At 35.2% G+C, this 17,284-nt stretch overlaps 1 protein-coding gene across 1 annotated transcript in view; it reads left to right on the top strand.

The window, feature by feature from the left end:
• The window catches only part of ERBB4 (erb-b2 receptor tyrosine kinase 4), a 542,534-nt gene that overhangs the window by 503,672 nt on the left and 21,578 nt on the right, over positions 1-17,284 (top strand). Inside the window, exons 21-22 of the mRNA XM_023763286.1 lie at positions 688-785; positions 2,371-2,541. Coding sequence (XP_023619054.1) covers positions 688-785; positions 2,371-2,541 — 269 coding nt within the window. The remainder of the gene's footprint in view (positions 1-687; positions 786-2,370; positions 2,542-17,284) is intronic.

The following is a 17,284-nucleotide window of genomic DNA, read 5'->3' as shown; positions in this document are numbered from 1 at the left end:
TCATCAGCTACACAGAGCCTGGGGAGATGAGACCCATTTTATCTAGACTTCCAGCTAAATAATAATGCATACCCTGAAAATTGCTGAGAGAATTTTTATTCTGAAAAGGCTAATACTAAAATAAGCTAATGGTGATTGCTGAACAAACATTACCAATCACTGTACATTAGTTTGTTGTTGTTTTTATTTCCCCCAACCAGGGAAAAAGGTAACATTAAAAAGTTGCTTTCTATTCCTTTTTTTTTTTTACCCTTTGTACTATTGTACCACATTATAACCAAAGCTTTTATTCCATGGCACTCCTGATACAAAATAATAAATTATATTCCAATCACCTCTTCTATAACCATCAAAGAAAAGTTTTAAAAGAGAATTTTCTCTATACCTAAGAAAAAACTATCGGAAACTCTGTAAGTTAGTACAGTTAAACTAGGTTACATTTTTTTGGAAGAAACCAATTTTAATTTAGATCATGAAAATACAAACTTATGTTATCCTATAGTATATTATGTTTAGTTGTGTCAACAAACTGCTTGAAGTAGAACCTTCGCCTTTTGGATTGTTTCTTTCATTAGCTTTCTTTGTTTTTCAAAACATTACTGTAAAAAACATATTTCTCCTATATTTTCATAAATCCCATGTCCCATTTCTTCCTGATTATGATTTTTATTGCATGTGAATTTCTAGGTTGGATGATTGATGCTGACAGTAGACCAAAATTTAAGGAACTGGCTGCTGAATTTTCGAGGATGGCTCGGGACCCTCAAAGATATTTAGTTATTCAGGTTAGTACATATGACAGATTTTTAAGAATTTCCCAATGGCAAACTCACTACAAATATGAGTGATATCTGGGCTTTGGAACTGTGGAAATCACCCTCACAAATAGATTAACTAAGCAGAATATCATGTGAAATGACTTATGGGAAAGAGCTTTTACTTGATGTCAGAACACTTCTAAGCACCTTCCCTTAGTATTCAAGTGCCTCTGCTATTGAACAGCCAGATAATTATGATTATCCATCTACATAAAAAGCCTTTATCCTCAGACTAGCCTTCCAGCACTCCGCTTCGTGTTAGCATTATATGTATCATGTTCATTATTATAATCTTCCCTTTTCAGATCAAAAAAGGATAGATTTTTATCTTAATCTTGTCCATGATTGAAGACAATGAAGTAAAGCTTCAATATATTGATATTTTATTTCATAGAAAACTATTTTTTAAATTTTGGGGGGGATATATTTAGTATCTAAGCATAACTCAGATTAAAATGAATTGATATACATATAAATTAAATAACAGGCTAAAAGAAGATTTCATGTTTAACACTAGAAAAAAAATAGATTGGGAGCCTTAGCTGGTTTTGCTCAGTGGATAGAGCATCAGACTGTGGACTGAAAGGTCTCAGGTTTGATTCCCGTCAAGGGCACATGCCTGGGTTGTGGGCTCAATCCCCACTAGGGGGCCTGCAGGAGGCAGCCAATCAATAATTCTCTCTCACCATTGATGTTTCTATCTCTCTCTCCCTCTCCCTTCCTCTCTGAATTCAATAAAAATATATTAAAAAAATGAATTGGGTAATTTAAAAAAGTATAAAATATTTTTCTGTGATGATTTTTACCTAAACCATAAACAAATAGACCTTGGCTTACACTCAATAAAACAAGGTAGTGATTATCTTCATATCTATAGTCTGACATGAAGATAAAAGCTAGGTATTACAAGATAATGATTTCCAACTATCTCTCTCAAATTAACTTTTATAAGCAGTCTACTTACCAAAAGAAATATCACATAACTTTGAATATGAAATAGATGAGGTAAGAAAGAGTATAACAAGGGTTTGGGTGTCTCTCCCACTCCTATTTATGTTACACGCCACGTTGGCTGTGATTTTGAATGCTGTCACTTCAACAATGTTGTGTGCTGTAGGAAAAATCATGGAGCCTATGCATCCTGATAACTCTACACTATTAAACAAACCACCCTAAAAACAAAGATTGATAAATCAATTTCCTTTATTATTTATTCTTAAAGTCAAATCCCAGACACCATGTTGGCAGTAAAGCCGACCATTACTCTCAGATCTGAAATGTGTTTTGCCTTCCTCAAAACACAGCATTTTGCCTTATTTATCTCTAATGGCATTTAGTGTATTCTTCTTGTATTAAATGTGCCATGCCTTGTCATATCTGAGCATTTTACAGGCTCCTTTATGGCTGGAAGTTATGCTAAAGAACTATTTTTTACATGAATACATGAATTTTCAAACATTGGTTTTGATATTACATAAATTTACTGCAAAGGCCATGTATTTAAGATAAAAGGAAGAATCAATTTTTGTGTTTCTGATGGGCAATCCTTTAGGGTGATGACCGTATGAAGCTTCCCAGTCCAAACGACAGCAAGTTCTTTCAGAATCTCTTGGATGAAGAGGATTTGGAAGATATGATGGATGCTGAGGAATACCTGGTTCCTCAGGCTTTCAACATCCCACCTCCCATCTATACGTCCAGAGCAAGAATTGACTCAAATAGGGTAAGAAGTAATTATATATCAAGTATCATATTAGTATCATATTATTACTGAGAAATGAAATTATGTAAATATATTTAAAGGCTAAAATTATAAAACAATTTTATACCCAAAATCAGTGTGATTGCTAGCTTAACAACATACCATATACCATACCAAAAACAGCTATTCTAAACTTGCCATATGTAGTTAATTTTGGAATAAAAGTATAGAATACAATATGCACTTTGAAATATCTTCAAGATTTCAGAAGGGGAAACATTTTCTTTATCTTAAGTAAGTTAAAACAAATATTATTTTTAAAATTCTAAAACCAATTCAAATGATTAAAACTGCACATGTATAAATAAATGAAATTTTTTATCAAGATGGGTTTTCTACTTTTCTTTCTTAATAAGATGATATAACTTATTAGTCAAGAGGTAATACCAATACAACTCTCTTTCACTCAGAAACATTAAATATTTTGTCAAGTTGAAGCAGAAAGAGAAAATTGTGCAATCCTTTGAATGAAATTAATAATATTAGGAGGACTGCTTAATCATTCTGAAGATGTAGATTTGTTTTGAAAGAAACGTCTGAAAAGAATTTGCATTTCACTTATCATATTAAGCCCATTCTCTATGAATACCATTCTTTTTCTGACAACTGTCAATCCATGTATTCATTTATATGTTTATTTTAAAATGTTATTCATAATTCATTCAGCATGTATTGAGTATCTCTGCATGTGAGGCACTGGAGATTGAAAGAATTTTGCCATACCTCCTGCCTTCAACAGTGCCCAGTAAATGAAAGAGACACACAACTATAGAGACAGAGTACAGCATTAAGTGTTGTTACCAAGAACTGGCCATTGTATAGCAAGGAGAAGCAGTAAAATAATGTCTGTAATCTTTTATTTTCATTGATAAGGCATAAATATGATGCTTAGTTTTTTTTTCTAAAGAGCCATTTTTTTCTCTAAGTCTCTTCCTCCATCTAAGAACATTATAACTTGCAAAACAAGGAGCATTCTAATTGTCTTGACCCTGGACATAATAAAACGTTCACCTTGCTGCTCATTCTCTGAAATAAAGTTGACAGCAATAATAAAGTAATACCTAGTATTTCTTATATGTCAACACACATATAGTGTCTTCTAATCCTTCCCTCAGTCCCTTGAGATCCTATTATTATTGTGCCCATCTTAAAATGAGGAAACTTGCCACAAAGTGATGTGATTTAACTAGTATCACACAGTTAGCCAATGGAAGAGCAGGTTTCTAATGCATGTCGTCTGTCTCTACTACACACCCTATTGCTTCAGAGTTAATAGAACGTGTTATTTTCATGATATGGTTGTTTTTATTGACATCAACTGCAACATGCTATTTGGGGAATTCCCAGGTGATTTTCTTATAAAATGCATCCCCAACCTGCCCCACACCTTTTGCCCAGCCTAGAAGGTCTGATATAGAAAGAGTCAGTGGTGGAGACCTCAATTAATTTTTCTTTTCTATGAAAAATATGTCTTGCATCCCAGTGGGGAGAAGATATAACTAAAAGATTTAAAAATTAAATCAACTAACAGATATTGATAATCAATCTCTAATGGGAAGGAACAGTCGTTAGATGTATGAAAGGGGCACCTTTCTTTTCTTCTGCACATTTAGCAAAATGGCCAAATTATGTCTTTGGTATTTATAATTCTATGTGAAAACTTTATAGCTTTTTATTAAAACAGGGAAATTTTAAGGAAATTGTTTTCCTTCCTTAACATGGAATCAAAAGCTTGAATCTTTCTCTACTCATAAGAATTCTCAAATTCCAAATTTCTCTTCATTTTAATTTATACTCAATGCAAGGAATGTTTAATAAAGATTTGAGGTAACTAAATGGAATTAATGAGAAAAAAGTAGAACCCACAGGAGGAATTACTTGGTCTTCAGCCATCATTTCTTATTCTACATTATTACTTAAACAATATTATCTGTAGTATTCTTTTAACTTTTTCTGGCCATTGTTAAAGGAATTATGCTTAAATATCGCTTTCATTTTCAGAAATTAAAAAGCTTCAATAGTCATCTATGTTATTCTATTTTTTCCCAACCTGGCTTTATGTAACTTTTATGGTAATTTCTAACATGTGAAAATTCTCCTACCCCCTTCTTTTCTATAAAGCTAAGTTATGTTATACTTAGAAAATAGGTTACTTCAGTTTTAGGAATTGTGGATAACTTAGGTGGTAAAGGAACATCTTAAAGTGAATTTTAATCTGATGTTTCTTAAGAATATTCTTTGGACTTTAAAAGATAATTATCATAAGACTAGAGGCCCGTTGCATGAAGAGATTCGTGCAGTAGGCCTTCCCTTCCCCTGGCTGCCGGCACCGGTTTTCCTCCGGCACCCGGGACCCAGGCCTTCACTCCGACGAAGCCTTCAATCTTAGCTCCTCTGCTTCGCCCCTACATATGCAAATTAACCACCATCTTTGTTGGGTTAATTTGCATACTCTCCTGATTGGCTGGTGAGCATAGAGGAAGGATAGTTAATTTACATGTTTGTCTATTATTAGGTAAGATAATTCCGTTTTCTTGGCTAGTGACTGCTCACTAGCCAAGCAACTTTAGGTAATGTTCTGAATAACTTTACGACTTTTTTTCTTCATTTGTAAAATAAACACATTAATATTTATCTAAGATGATTATTAGGCATATGACTTTGAAAAATTGCAGAGTATCTGAAGTGCCCAGCAAGTAAACAATTCTTACCATCTTTTTAGAATCACCCAAAGATACTTGATTGAAGACCAACCAACTACTAGTAAATAAGAAAAGCAAAGTCTATTTATTCAGAGAGTGCTATAGCAAAGGCATCAGTCACCATGGCTAATGTTTTGGCAGAGACTCAAAGGCAGACAGAGGAGAGAGAAAACTTTAGTGGGAGAAAAAGAAAGGCTTTGAGTATGTTCTGCTTGGAGGTTGTTGTCCTGAGGAAGCTGTATGTGGGCGGAATAGAAGTGGGTCATCTTATGTGATTCATTAGGGGTACATATTTTGCTTTTTCTGATTGTTCCTAATTTGAAAGTGGGGACAAAAATGAAGGAAGCTGTTAGTTATTAAACAAGTTTAGTGCCTAGCCACTGTGACTCAGTGGTTAAGTATTGACCCATGAACCAGGAGGTCACAGTTTGATTCCGGTCAGGGCACAAGCCTGGGTTGTGGGCTCCATCCCCAGTCGGGGGAGTGCAGGAGGCAGACGATCAATGTTTCTCTGTCATTGATGTTTCTGTCTCTCTCTACCTCTCCCTCTCTATTTTCTGAAATCAATATAAAATATTTTTTAAAAATTTAAGTCTTGATAATTTTGAACCAACTGTTACACAAGTTATCGTTTAGCTTCCTGAACTGCTCCTAGAGATAGTAACCTGAACTGCTCCTAGAGATAGTAAATCTGACATAGCCAACTGGCTTTCTGGGCCATGTGTCGCACATCCGGTTTCCTGGGAAGGTTGCTGTCAGTTGTGGGTTAGATCTCTATTTTTACATATGATCGGGTCATTGTCTGTTTGTATAATCAATCTACCAATAGGTTTTAGGTTCTATTGCTACGTTATTTTCTCTCTTGATATATTTACTTAAATACATTTTGCCCAACATTCCAATTAAATGTTCAATACAGTTTTGAAATTTCTGCATACATTTATTTTCTGTTAATGCAGATTTATTTTTCTTTCAAGTTACCTAGGTTTGTGTTTGTTTGGTATAATGAACTGTACATTAAATGCAACATCAATGGATAGGTAATAAATTAATGTGGCTAAGTATATTTTAGTTTTAATAATAGTATAAAGTTTAATGTAAAAGTTTCAGTGCATTTTTTATAGAGGATGGCATGAGTTCAATTGTTACAGAACCATTCAGTCATTTGTGATGAGTAGTCTTAAAGATTAAATGCCCCACCTCTTTGAAAACATATCAGCTAATTCCAAATTATCCAGGCCAAAGAGACAGGGAGCCTCATAGCTGCTGCATAAGGTGGAGCCAGAGACCCACCGTACATTTATCGTTATAGTTTAAACTTCTTTTTGATTTTTTAAGGAATAACTGTATTAACAGATTTGTACTTTATCCTTCCTGTTTGTCCCCACTCTCCCAAAGATGGGTATATAAATGAGTTGAAATATAGCTAAATGTAGTCAGAAGAAGTAAAGGATGAGTAAAATAAGAGTTTGGTACCTCAAATTTTTATCAGTTTCTAAATAATTGAATATAGGCTAAATATTTGACATCTCAAAATATGTGACTTCTATGTTTACTTTATTTTGTACCACTATCACATTGCCCTCAGATAAGATTTCATAACTTCGATAAACATATTTTAGTAAGGTTACCACACACATTGTAGTTATTTTTGATGTTCTTACCAATTCATCACTTAAAAAATATAAATAAAACATTGGTCTCCCTGTAAGATTTATAATATTGTGCTATATATGTTTCTAGTAATGCATAAAATAGTAGAAATTCAGGCAAAGTGATGATGCAAAAACAATAATGTTATTCTTAATAACGACATTTGAAAATATGAGAATTTCATCTGGGTTTGTCTTTGAAGTCCAGTAAATCAAAACCATGACCTTTATTTTATGAAATAATAAAAATAATGATAATAATATCAGCTAAAGCTTACTGAGTGATTACTATAACCCAGGTACTATGCTAGGTGCTTAATATTAACTATTTCACAAAGCTCTATGAATTAGGTGTTAATATTTGTCTGGTTTTAAGAGTTAAGAAAATTGAGCTGTGAAAAGTTTAGGTAACTTACAAAATGATAAAAAGCAGAGCTAGAACATCCAGCTTTCAACAGTCCCACATGGAGTCCTATTCTTGACATAGCAACTTACTATTAAATTTTTTGCTATTTATGGAACAAACACCTTTGTTTCACTCAATGGTAACTGGCTAACAGCAACAAAGTTAAATGTCAAGAATTTCACATTCTAGAACCAATGCTTTGATCCTTCAACCTCGGTCGCATCATTTAATCAGACTCAGTTATTTCGTGTCAATGATGAGAGATGGAAATAGATCACCTGTAAGTTTTTTCTAATTTTAAAAATACCTTACCACAGAATGACTTTTCAAAATGAAGATTATATTTATGCATTAATTTACTTGTGAAGAGTATTTAATTGGAAAATGACCGAAAGTATGTTGGGCTACTCCTCTACACAACATTTTTTCTTATGTGGTTAAATATAGAAGAGGAAAACCCCATAGTTAAGGAAGCGTCTCATAGCTGAATGATGTAGTGGGAGAACTTTGTGTTGATGTTACAAGGTTACTCTGGTTGAAATTTACCAAGGATCAATATCAATTCTAACCGCAGATGCTACTTGATGATAAATGATTGTAGATTCAGAATATTGGTTTTACATTTCTTCCAAAATATGTCAAGGATTCCTGCAAAATATCCTTAGTCTGATGCTTGGGATTTTTTGTTTGTTTGTTTTATTCCTTATCTATTAAGCCAGAGAAGGAGCTCTTCCTATTAAGATATTCTATATCACTGGGTATTTTTTGTCACAATATGTTTCTTATTTACATGGTAATGTCTTAAACTGTCCAAAGTATTATGATGAAGAATTAAATTAGTTAATATATTGAATGTTTATCATGGTCTAGGCACTATGCTGGACATAAGGGTGCAGAGTTGCAAGACAAAGGTTTCTGCCTGCATAGAATTTATATTCTAGTTGAGGACATGATATTCTAAGAGCAGTATGCCAGGTATTACAGGAAAAAGATAAAGGGAATCATATCAGCTAACGAGGCTATAGAAAGTTATTTTGGCTGTGTTATTATTGGAGGATGAACTTTTAAACATGTAGCTTGAAACAAAGGTAGAGTTTTGATAGAGCAGGTCTGAAATTTGTCAGAAGGCAAACAAACAACAACAAAAAGTCCAACAGGAACAAAGGCAAAAAAAATGCATTTTTAAGTTTACATTTAATATTCTAGTATTTTGTTTTGTTTTGGGTGTCTTTAATTCAAAGCCTTAAAGCTATGCTAATACTGCCTATTATCTACTTGAAAACCTAGTATTAAAATGAAAATATTTCTATACTGTACATGCTTGAAAATTCTTATAAGTTATCGAAGGAAGTAGGATGGGCCTTCTTCCAATTTTCTGATCTTTGGTCAGTGTTATGAAGGTTTGGAATCTCTTGCTTCTCATTAAAATCACCCGATTAAAAACAAAATGCATTTTGTCCTTCTTGAAAAACAACTCTGAAATCCCTAACTTCTCTTTCTCCTACCGTGACTCTAGTTCAGGCCCTCACCACTTCACAGGAATTACTACAATATCCCCCTGACATCCAGTTTTTTTAAAAAAAATGTACTCAATTTCTAAATATAGTGTTTACATTTTACCAGATGAGGAACAATGAGTGACTATTTCAAGCACCTGATCATTTATCAGCACTGCTTCCTTTTATATTTTTGTCCTCATCTATTTTGAATACACCTATCATTTTCATCACTGGGATAAACTTGAGTGATACATATTTTATTAGATCCCTCTTTATATGATATATAATCCTATTGTCGCAAACAGTTGAAGGACTTTTGAACATTTATCCCAGGAAATGCCTGGGTCATTCCAGTTGACCAGTCCCCTGCAATTTATTTTCTACTACTCTCTAGCTCACACCACACAAATACCCAGAGCTGTAAGCATTATTGCAACACTGATCTCTTTCAAAATATAGATCATGTTGATGCTTTCTGTTTTAGATTGAATGTGTGGGTGAGTAGCTGATTTATTTTAACAGAGTTGTCTCTGCTTATGTGTTATGAATATACCTTTTTTCCCTAAATAAGAACATAGTGTCAAATATCATTTATTATTCCAAGTTCTTGAAAATTACAGAGATATTTTTTAAAAGTACTGATCTCTCTAATTTTTTACTAATTTGAGAGTATCCCTCACCCTCTTGAATCATTACTTTATATATAACAAAATATCAGTATCTTTTTGCATAATGCCCTCTCTACCAGTGACTATCTTAAAATATGCCTATAGTGCTTAAGTTATACTACTCTTCCTAAGTTTTTTTTTCTTTACCAAAGTATTTTTTACCCAGTACTTACCTTTCATTTTACTCTGACTCTATAAGGATTTTCATTTAAGTTTTGGCCACAACAAACCCTCTATAGTACAAGTGGATTCTTCACTTAACTCTACGTTTAGGAAATACAAACAAAATTAAACTTTTCTGCAATTTCTTAAGTAATAGAGAGATCACTTTTAGACTTCTCTTTTAAATTGTATCTCCAGGTATCATAAAAATCACTTCTAACAGATTTGGACTTGGCTCATTATAGGATATTATGCTTTCCTCTATAGTTATTTTATTCTTTAGAGACTCTGCCTTTTCTGTTGGAAAATGACTGCTTAAATTCCTTTTAACATTTTTCCTTACAATAAATAGTACTTATCCTTTCTCTTCTATCTATAAACAAATTCTAGCCCTCGATATGTTTAAAACTAAATATTAATGCCTATAAATGCATGCTTGTGCATGCAATAGAGGTGGGATATTTCTTACAGTATGGTAAATCAGTGACCCCCTTCCACTCACCTCCCCCCAGGCTGAAGTGCAACAAGATATTTAGAACTTCCCAGCTTCAAAGTTGAGGAAGCAGGAGAGGTTGGCAGGAAATATACACCCCCAAAAAAGTTTTTCCTGAACATAAATTTCCACACTCCCATTTACACACAGACACTGGGCACCCCTTACCACACGAACAACATAACCTTTTCCCTCTCATCTCCTGCTTCCTTTTCCTTCCTTTCCCCTAGTAACTATGTCCTCTGGACACTGTTCCAACTAGATTTTCCCTGAATGGAATGTGGTTTGTCCTTGGCCCAACTATGTAGATCAACTCTAAATATAGTAATGGGACTGAGCTGCTCCATTGTAGTATGAAGTGGGTGTGTAAGTTATTACATACTTATAGTGTGACAGGGCTGGAGGGCATCCTAAAGACCTTCTAGTACAAATGCTCTCATTTTACAGGCGTGTAAACTAATGCGTCAGAAGATAAAACTCAGTGCCCTTTGCTTTAAAGGAAAGGTGGGAAGCCATGCTCCAATCTCTCCTAAGTTTGGCATTCATAGGTCTAGCATCAATCCAATTCTCTATTGGTACTGCCTGATTTTTGTCTGTTTATTTGTTTTTCTGGTCAAAACTATGGAAATCTCAACTTTGACTTCAAGTCTAATGAAATTTAGTATCAGTTGGTTTAAAAGGTTCCTGCTGGGAGTGCAGGGAGAAGCCATAGACCTTGCTCCTGTTTTGCCTCCTCTGCTTATTCTTCTGTGAGACTGACTCCCTGTAGCCAAGAGTTAATGGTGTAGAAGGATCAAATGGAATTGACAGAGCCAAAAAATCAAAACAAAAACACAGAGAGAAGAATCTCTGCTTTGGGACTCAGTAATAACATGCTTGGAAATAAAATGATGCTTATAAGTTTCACAAATGTCTCAAAGTTTTCAAACATGAACTTAAATATAGCTGCCATGTATTGATCACATATTTATGTATTAGGTTCTGCTCTGAGCTTTTACATTTATTTGGGTAAGTGGAAAGCATCACTGTTTTCATTTTACATATAAAGCTTTCGCTGGCGCCAATCACACGTGTGTGTTTCGATCTGTCATCATCGATCGTGAATTTGGATGACACTTCTATTATAGAGAAAGGTGGAATAGCGATATTAAAATATTTCTTCTAATTAATTTCCTTTCAATGTGCATGAATCCATGCACCGGGCCACTAGTTATAAAATAAGAGAGAAACTTTCATTCTTGGACCATTTGCAAAAGTAGGTGAGAGCTAAATAATGTTCGAAAGTTTACAAAGATCTCTGACACGTGTGGCATTTTATTTTCACACCAGAATCCCAATAACACAGTAATCAAAATCCCTGACCTAGTAAATGACTTGGTAACTTGGTTAAAAGGTTGGTAACTCGAGACCAAATCAGAGTCAGGTCTTCTAACTGCAAACTGAGTGGCCTACTAATAATGATTCATCTTAAAGAACACCCTGCAGGCATCACTGTGGATTCTTATCAGTACTGGAGTTAGACACTGCAGACAGGCTCCCACAAACACCAAGACAGCATGGACCATAGAAATGCTGCTTGTTTAAGGAAAGTCTTTTGGTGATCTTTATGAAATTATTTCACACTTGAGCAATTGTCGGCTAGCATAAGAAGCCTTTTTGAACAATCAAAAGAGGCTTTCATTCCCTTCAAAAGTGGAAACGAAAAAAAAAAATCAGATCTAGGAAAGGAAACAAAGAGGAGGAAGGGGCAACTAGAGATGATACTTAGATTTCGAATGTTAATGAACATTTTATCTAAGTCATTGAGATGGTTATTTTTTAGTATTATTGACACAGACTCCCAGCTCTGACAGTACGTTATTGGAAGCAATCTCATCAGGAAGCCTATTCTTTAATGCACTAGACCTGGAGAGCATAATTGTGAGTTTCTTTAGCCTTGACACAATAGGAGTGGGAGATTATCATCAACTTCCCATTCACAGTGTGGGGAAGTTAATTCATGTATTTATTTATTTATTTGTACAAATCCATCTTTGTCTGCCAGAGCTCCCTGTTCAGGCCAGCTTGCGACCATGATTATTTCTGCAAAGGCGTGAGGGAGAGATGCTCTATTTCTTTCTCAATAAGGACTGATGGCATTTTGAGAGGTTCAGAATATCCCGTGATTACTCCGTGAAACAGAATGGAGACGATCGTTGTGCATAGTGGGGGCTGGGCTTGCTCATCAGCTTTCCTTTGTGCACTCCCCGCTGTTGAACATCCCCTCATCACAAGCATCTTGCGTCTTGGTCTCTTTCCTCCCTCACCTGCCCAAATGAAAAGTTCCTCTTTTTGTTTGGAATTCTGGCACACCAGCGTGTTCTAAAGAGAGGCTAAATTGTGCTCTGTGGACCAGCCTGTCATTACACTTGAGCAAAAGCTGAATTAAGGGGTGGGTAGACTACCATGAGAAAATCTCCATATACATTTGCTACAAAATGTTTTCTGCATTGTGATGAAAAAGAGTCCTGTAAATCAGAGAGGCAAAGAATTTGGATGTTGAATTCACAACAAATTTGGTTGCTTTTTTCAACAATAACCATAGGCATTATTTAGTAACATCCATACTTAATAGTTTACTATCTCTGAAAGAAAATAATAATGTTTAAAATTCTTTAGCATAGCAGAGATACTGAGACATGCATAATTCAGTTTTTTTGGAGTCTGGTATAATCTCATTTTAATTGGAGCCAGATACTGTAGTTATGTTAGAGAGAGCAGGCCATTGGATACTCACTACGTGGAAATGCCTAAATCATTCCTTTACTTTTAGTAATCACACATATGTATGAGTAAGATGTGTTTCAAAGAATAAATAATAATAGGAGATGCTTATTTATCACTTATTTTGTGCCCGATATAAATTAAGTGCCTAGTATTTATTCCTTTATATTCATGAAAACTTTACTAGATAGTTACTGTTAGGATTGCCTATGTTTATGTAAGAAAACTGAGGCACAGCTATTGAGTGACAGAACCAGGCAGCCTGGTGCTAGTGTCCCAAGAGGCTGCACACTTTACCACAATGATGCATTGCCTCTCACCCTGCTTCTGAGAGTTTTTGCTGTTTTATCATTGTATACGGTTAATACTCAGTACTGTAAAGATCAGATGAGCACATCAGTAAAGAATTTTGACTTTTTGAATTTTTATTTGCAAATTTTTTCATTAATTTTAATTTTGATCTTTCAGGACTAAATGGATAGTCTTACTAGTAGTTGTTTATTGACTTATTCAAGCTTAGAAAATTTTACTCACCTCTGTCAAATAGCAGATTATTTCAGGCCAGTAGCAAAGAGCATCCATTCATTCATTTATTCATTGAGAAAACAGTTATTGAGATGTCTACTATCTATCTAATCTCATGGTTGCCTACTAGGACCACATCCAGTCCTGCCCTCAGGAAATACACAGATAAGTAACTAGCCAATAAAATGCAATGAGAAGGGTGTTATAATAGGGACAAAGCATGCTTAAGGGGTCATGTGAACAAATTGGTGTTAAGCATGGAACTGAAAAGGCTAGATTTGGGTATAGTGAGAAAATTCTGGCAGTTTTTTGAAATGTAAACTAAAACAGACTGATTACCTTTGGAGGCAAAGGAGATAGCATGTAAAGTTTGATATAAATGATTGTTTTTGGAATAGAATTAACAGGAATTGGGTACCAGTTGAGTATTTCAGAGTGAGATAGAGAGAGAAGTCAAGGTAACACCAAATTTTCTAATTGGGAAATTTAAAAGATGTTAACATAATTACTCATGCATGAAAGAATAGATGATGCAGAATAAGGAAATATAGATAATATCTTGAAATATAAGTAGATATAGCTACCAGCTACTGAGGAATATGTGTCTAGACCTCCAGTGAAGTAAAGTCTGGATTTTGAAATCATTATTATTATTGATGTATAACATATTGGTCTTCTTTTTGAGTTATTTTGGTAGAATGTGGAACTAATGGAGAGCAAAATACAACTGACTGAAGAGTAAAGGCAGGAAGTGGGAATTTATTTGAAATATTTTTTTGTGTGTATAAAGGGAAGAAGGGAGACGTAAAGTGAGTTGAGGGTGAGAGATGGGTCAGAGGAAGTTTTCTAGAATAATGGGCATCTGAACATTCTCAGAGTGAAGTGAGCTAGCAAAAATCATAAAGACAGAAAATAATAGGAAACAGGAGAGTAAGCAGAGAAAAGTCCAGAGGGCACTAGGGGAAGATAAGTCCCAATATATTCAAAGAAGGTTTCATCTTGGATGGGAGGAGGTCATCTTTGACACAAGGAAATCTGAGAATGAGATTTTAGCCTACCTGTCTGATGGGGATTTTTCTGTCCCCTGAGCACCAAGTAAAAATTTACTCAACCTAAAATTTACAGATGGAACACATTCAAACAGCTTCCCCAATTTTTTCCTTCTATTTCACTGAGGAACAAAAGTAATTATTGATATAATTTGGTAAACTGGCAAGGTGTAATACCAGACCATGGGTACTGAGGTCCAACTGACTATATTTAAGCCTGGGCTTCAGTACATACTAGCTCTATAAACATGGACCACCAACTTAACTTCTCAGTTTCTCTAAAATGAGGATACAAATAATATCTACCATAGATGTGTATAAGGATTGAGTGAAATAATACAGATGAAATACTTCAAAAGGTGTCAACAAGTAGCCGTTAGCTCTTCTTTTTTATGGACTCTAATTTCCACAGGTGGCACCTCTTTCCCACTCTTCATGGACTCCCAGCCTTTCTTTGATTTCCACAACTCAGTCTCTTCCTTTCCCCAACAGTATGTGTAATTCACACCAAGACTTTATGAGTTTGATAGATTTTATTAAAGATAGAATTTGTGTACAGCTTAGAGAGCAGTCTTCTCTCGCTCTCTTCCCCACTCTTTGCTTTTTTTTTTTTTTTTTTTGCTCTGTTTTCTCTCTGATATGGGGATCCAAATTTTCTTTTCTTTGTCTTGTAGTATAATTTCCCTCCCATCAGAAGCCTCGGCACTTGGCTCATGGTTGATTTGCCTTCTACACCAAACATTTCACCAACATTTTTTGGTAATTGTTAACAAACTCAGGTAGATGTCTTCCATGAGATATTCAGACCAGTTGCAATAACAAGTCATAACAAGTAATAACTTTTCCATTTTGTTATAATTTAGAGATTAAACTGAGGGGCATCAAACATAGTGATGTTTAGATTATATTCTACTATACAGGGAGCAAGATTGTTTTCAGAAAGGGAGAAGAACAGAGATGTGTTTAGAAGCTTAAAAAAATGGTGAAGGCTTGTGGAAAAGAAATGCAGTGGTAATCCCAGCCAGCGTGGCTGTGGTTGAGCATCAACCTATGAACCAGGAGGTGATAGTTCGATTCCAGGTCAGGGCACATGCCTGGATTGTGGGCTGGATCCCCAGTGTGGGCTGGCAGGAAGCAGCTTATCAATGATTCTCTCTCATCATTGATGTTTCTCTCTCTCTCTCTCCCTTCCTCTCTGAAATCAAGAAAAATATATACTTTTTAAAGTAGTAAGGCATATGAACAAAGACTAATTAGGGGCCAGTAAATCTTCAGACTCACCAAAGGTAGAAATGTAGCTTTTTAGAGGCACCTCTCTGCTTGGATGCATCATTGTTCATTGTACCAAGGGAACTATGAGCAAGGGAGAGAAAAATTATTTAACATATCAAGAGGTGAGAGCTGGTAAGACAGCTGTACCTAACAATACAGAAATTGAAGGAACTAAGGGTTGTACTGAGGATCCATGAAGTAGTTAGCCATATAGCATAGGTAAGTTCTTTTTTTAAAATCTATCTCTCATCTGTCTACACTTTTAATTATCTTCTTATCTACATACTTATATATAATAATCTCCCTAATATGAACTTAGTGTTAAATAGACTTCTCTTTATATACATTCCTTTGTTGTTGTTGTTGTTAATCCTCAATTGATGATATTTTTCCATTGATTTTTAAAGAGAGTGGAAGGGAGGGGGAGAGGCAGAGAGAGAAACATTGATGTGTGAGAGACACATCAACTGGTTGCCTCCCACATGTGCCAGCCGGGGTGGGGGATTTTGCCAACAACCAAGGTACACCTTTGGTGAGTGCCCTTGTCCAGAATCAAAACAGGACCCTTCAGTCCATGGGCTGTCTCTCTATCCACTGAACTAAACCAGCTAGGAGTATACACATTCTTATAAAATATAACATTAACAAGAAGATGAGGATTCAGACCCATGTGTAGCTTACTTCAAAGCTCATGCTGGTAAAATAAAAGCGTCAAGGAATTAATTGAGGAGCCCTCAAAGCGGGGGGCAGGAGGGGAGGCAGAAATGATTGAATTAGAAAAAGAAAATCAACTAAGTGAATGAATAGGTGGCTGTGGCCAGATAAAAGGCTATTTTTAAAATTTCTACAACAAGATGTTTTTCTTGGTGATGTCAAGATATGGCTATCTGGTAGATAAACTGAAGAAGTGATAAGATTACAGACCAGGAGGAAACTATAGTGCTTAGATATTCAGTGTCATTCATGGTGAAAGGGGTTAGAAATGAGTCACATATCGCTGAGCAATCTGAGTGTTACCAATGAACAATCTGAGTGTGGGAAAGTGCCTGTAATAATAACCACAAGAATAAGGGCCTATAGTGTAATTATTTAGCGTGAACCTCAAGAAGCGGAGGGGTTTGAATGAATTTGGAAGAGTTATTTGAAGCTGTGGAAGCTTACGGCACATTAACCCTGGCTCCGATGCCTAAATTGAAACATGGAATGAACATCCCCACAAGAAAGCATATTAAGCCTCTGGATGGACAGGATGGTTGTTGGTGAGTGCCAGATTTCTGGTCAAGAATAAACTGTAGGAAACATTCCCTGAAAAGGGGGCATAGAGCATGGATGGAATGAGGTTTTTGTGGAGCCAGATACATCATTGGGAGTAGGGGTGGAGCCTCTAAGAAAATGAATGCAAAAATAAAAATAAAAATCTCAAATTTACCAAATCACGTGAACCTATGAATTGAGCTCTTTCCAGGCTATGCAATGGAGGGCCTGAAGTTTTAAGCTTTGTGCTTTAAGGTAA

This window comes from Myotis lucifugus, unplaced genomic scaffold, assembly GCF_000147115.1.
Source record: "Myotis lucifugus unplaced genomic scaffold, Myoluc2.0 scaffold_3, whole genome shotgun sequence".
Taxonomy (NCBI): Eukaryota; Metazoa; Chordata; class Mammalia; order Chiroptera; family Vespertilionidae; genus Myotis; species Myotis lucifugus.
The sequence above is the reverse complement of the archived record's forward strand: the minus strand, read 5'-3'. Positions and strand labels throughout refer to the sequence as shown.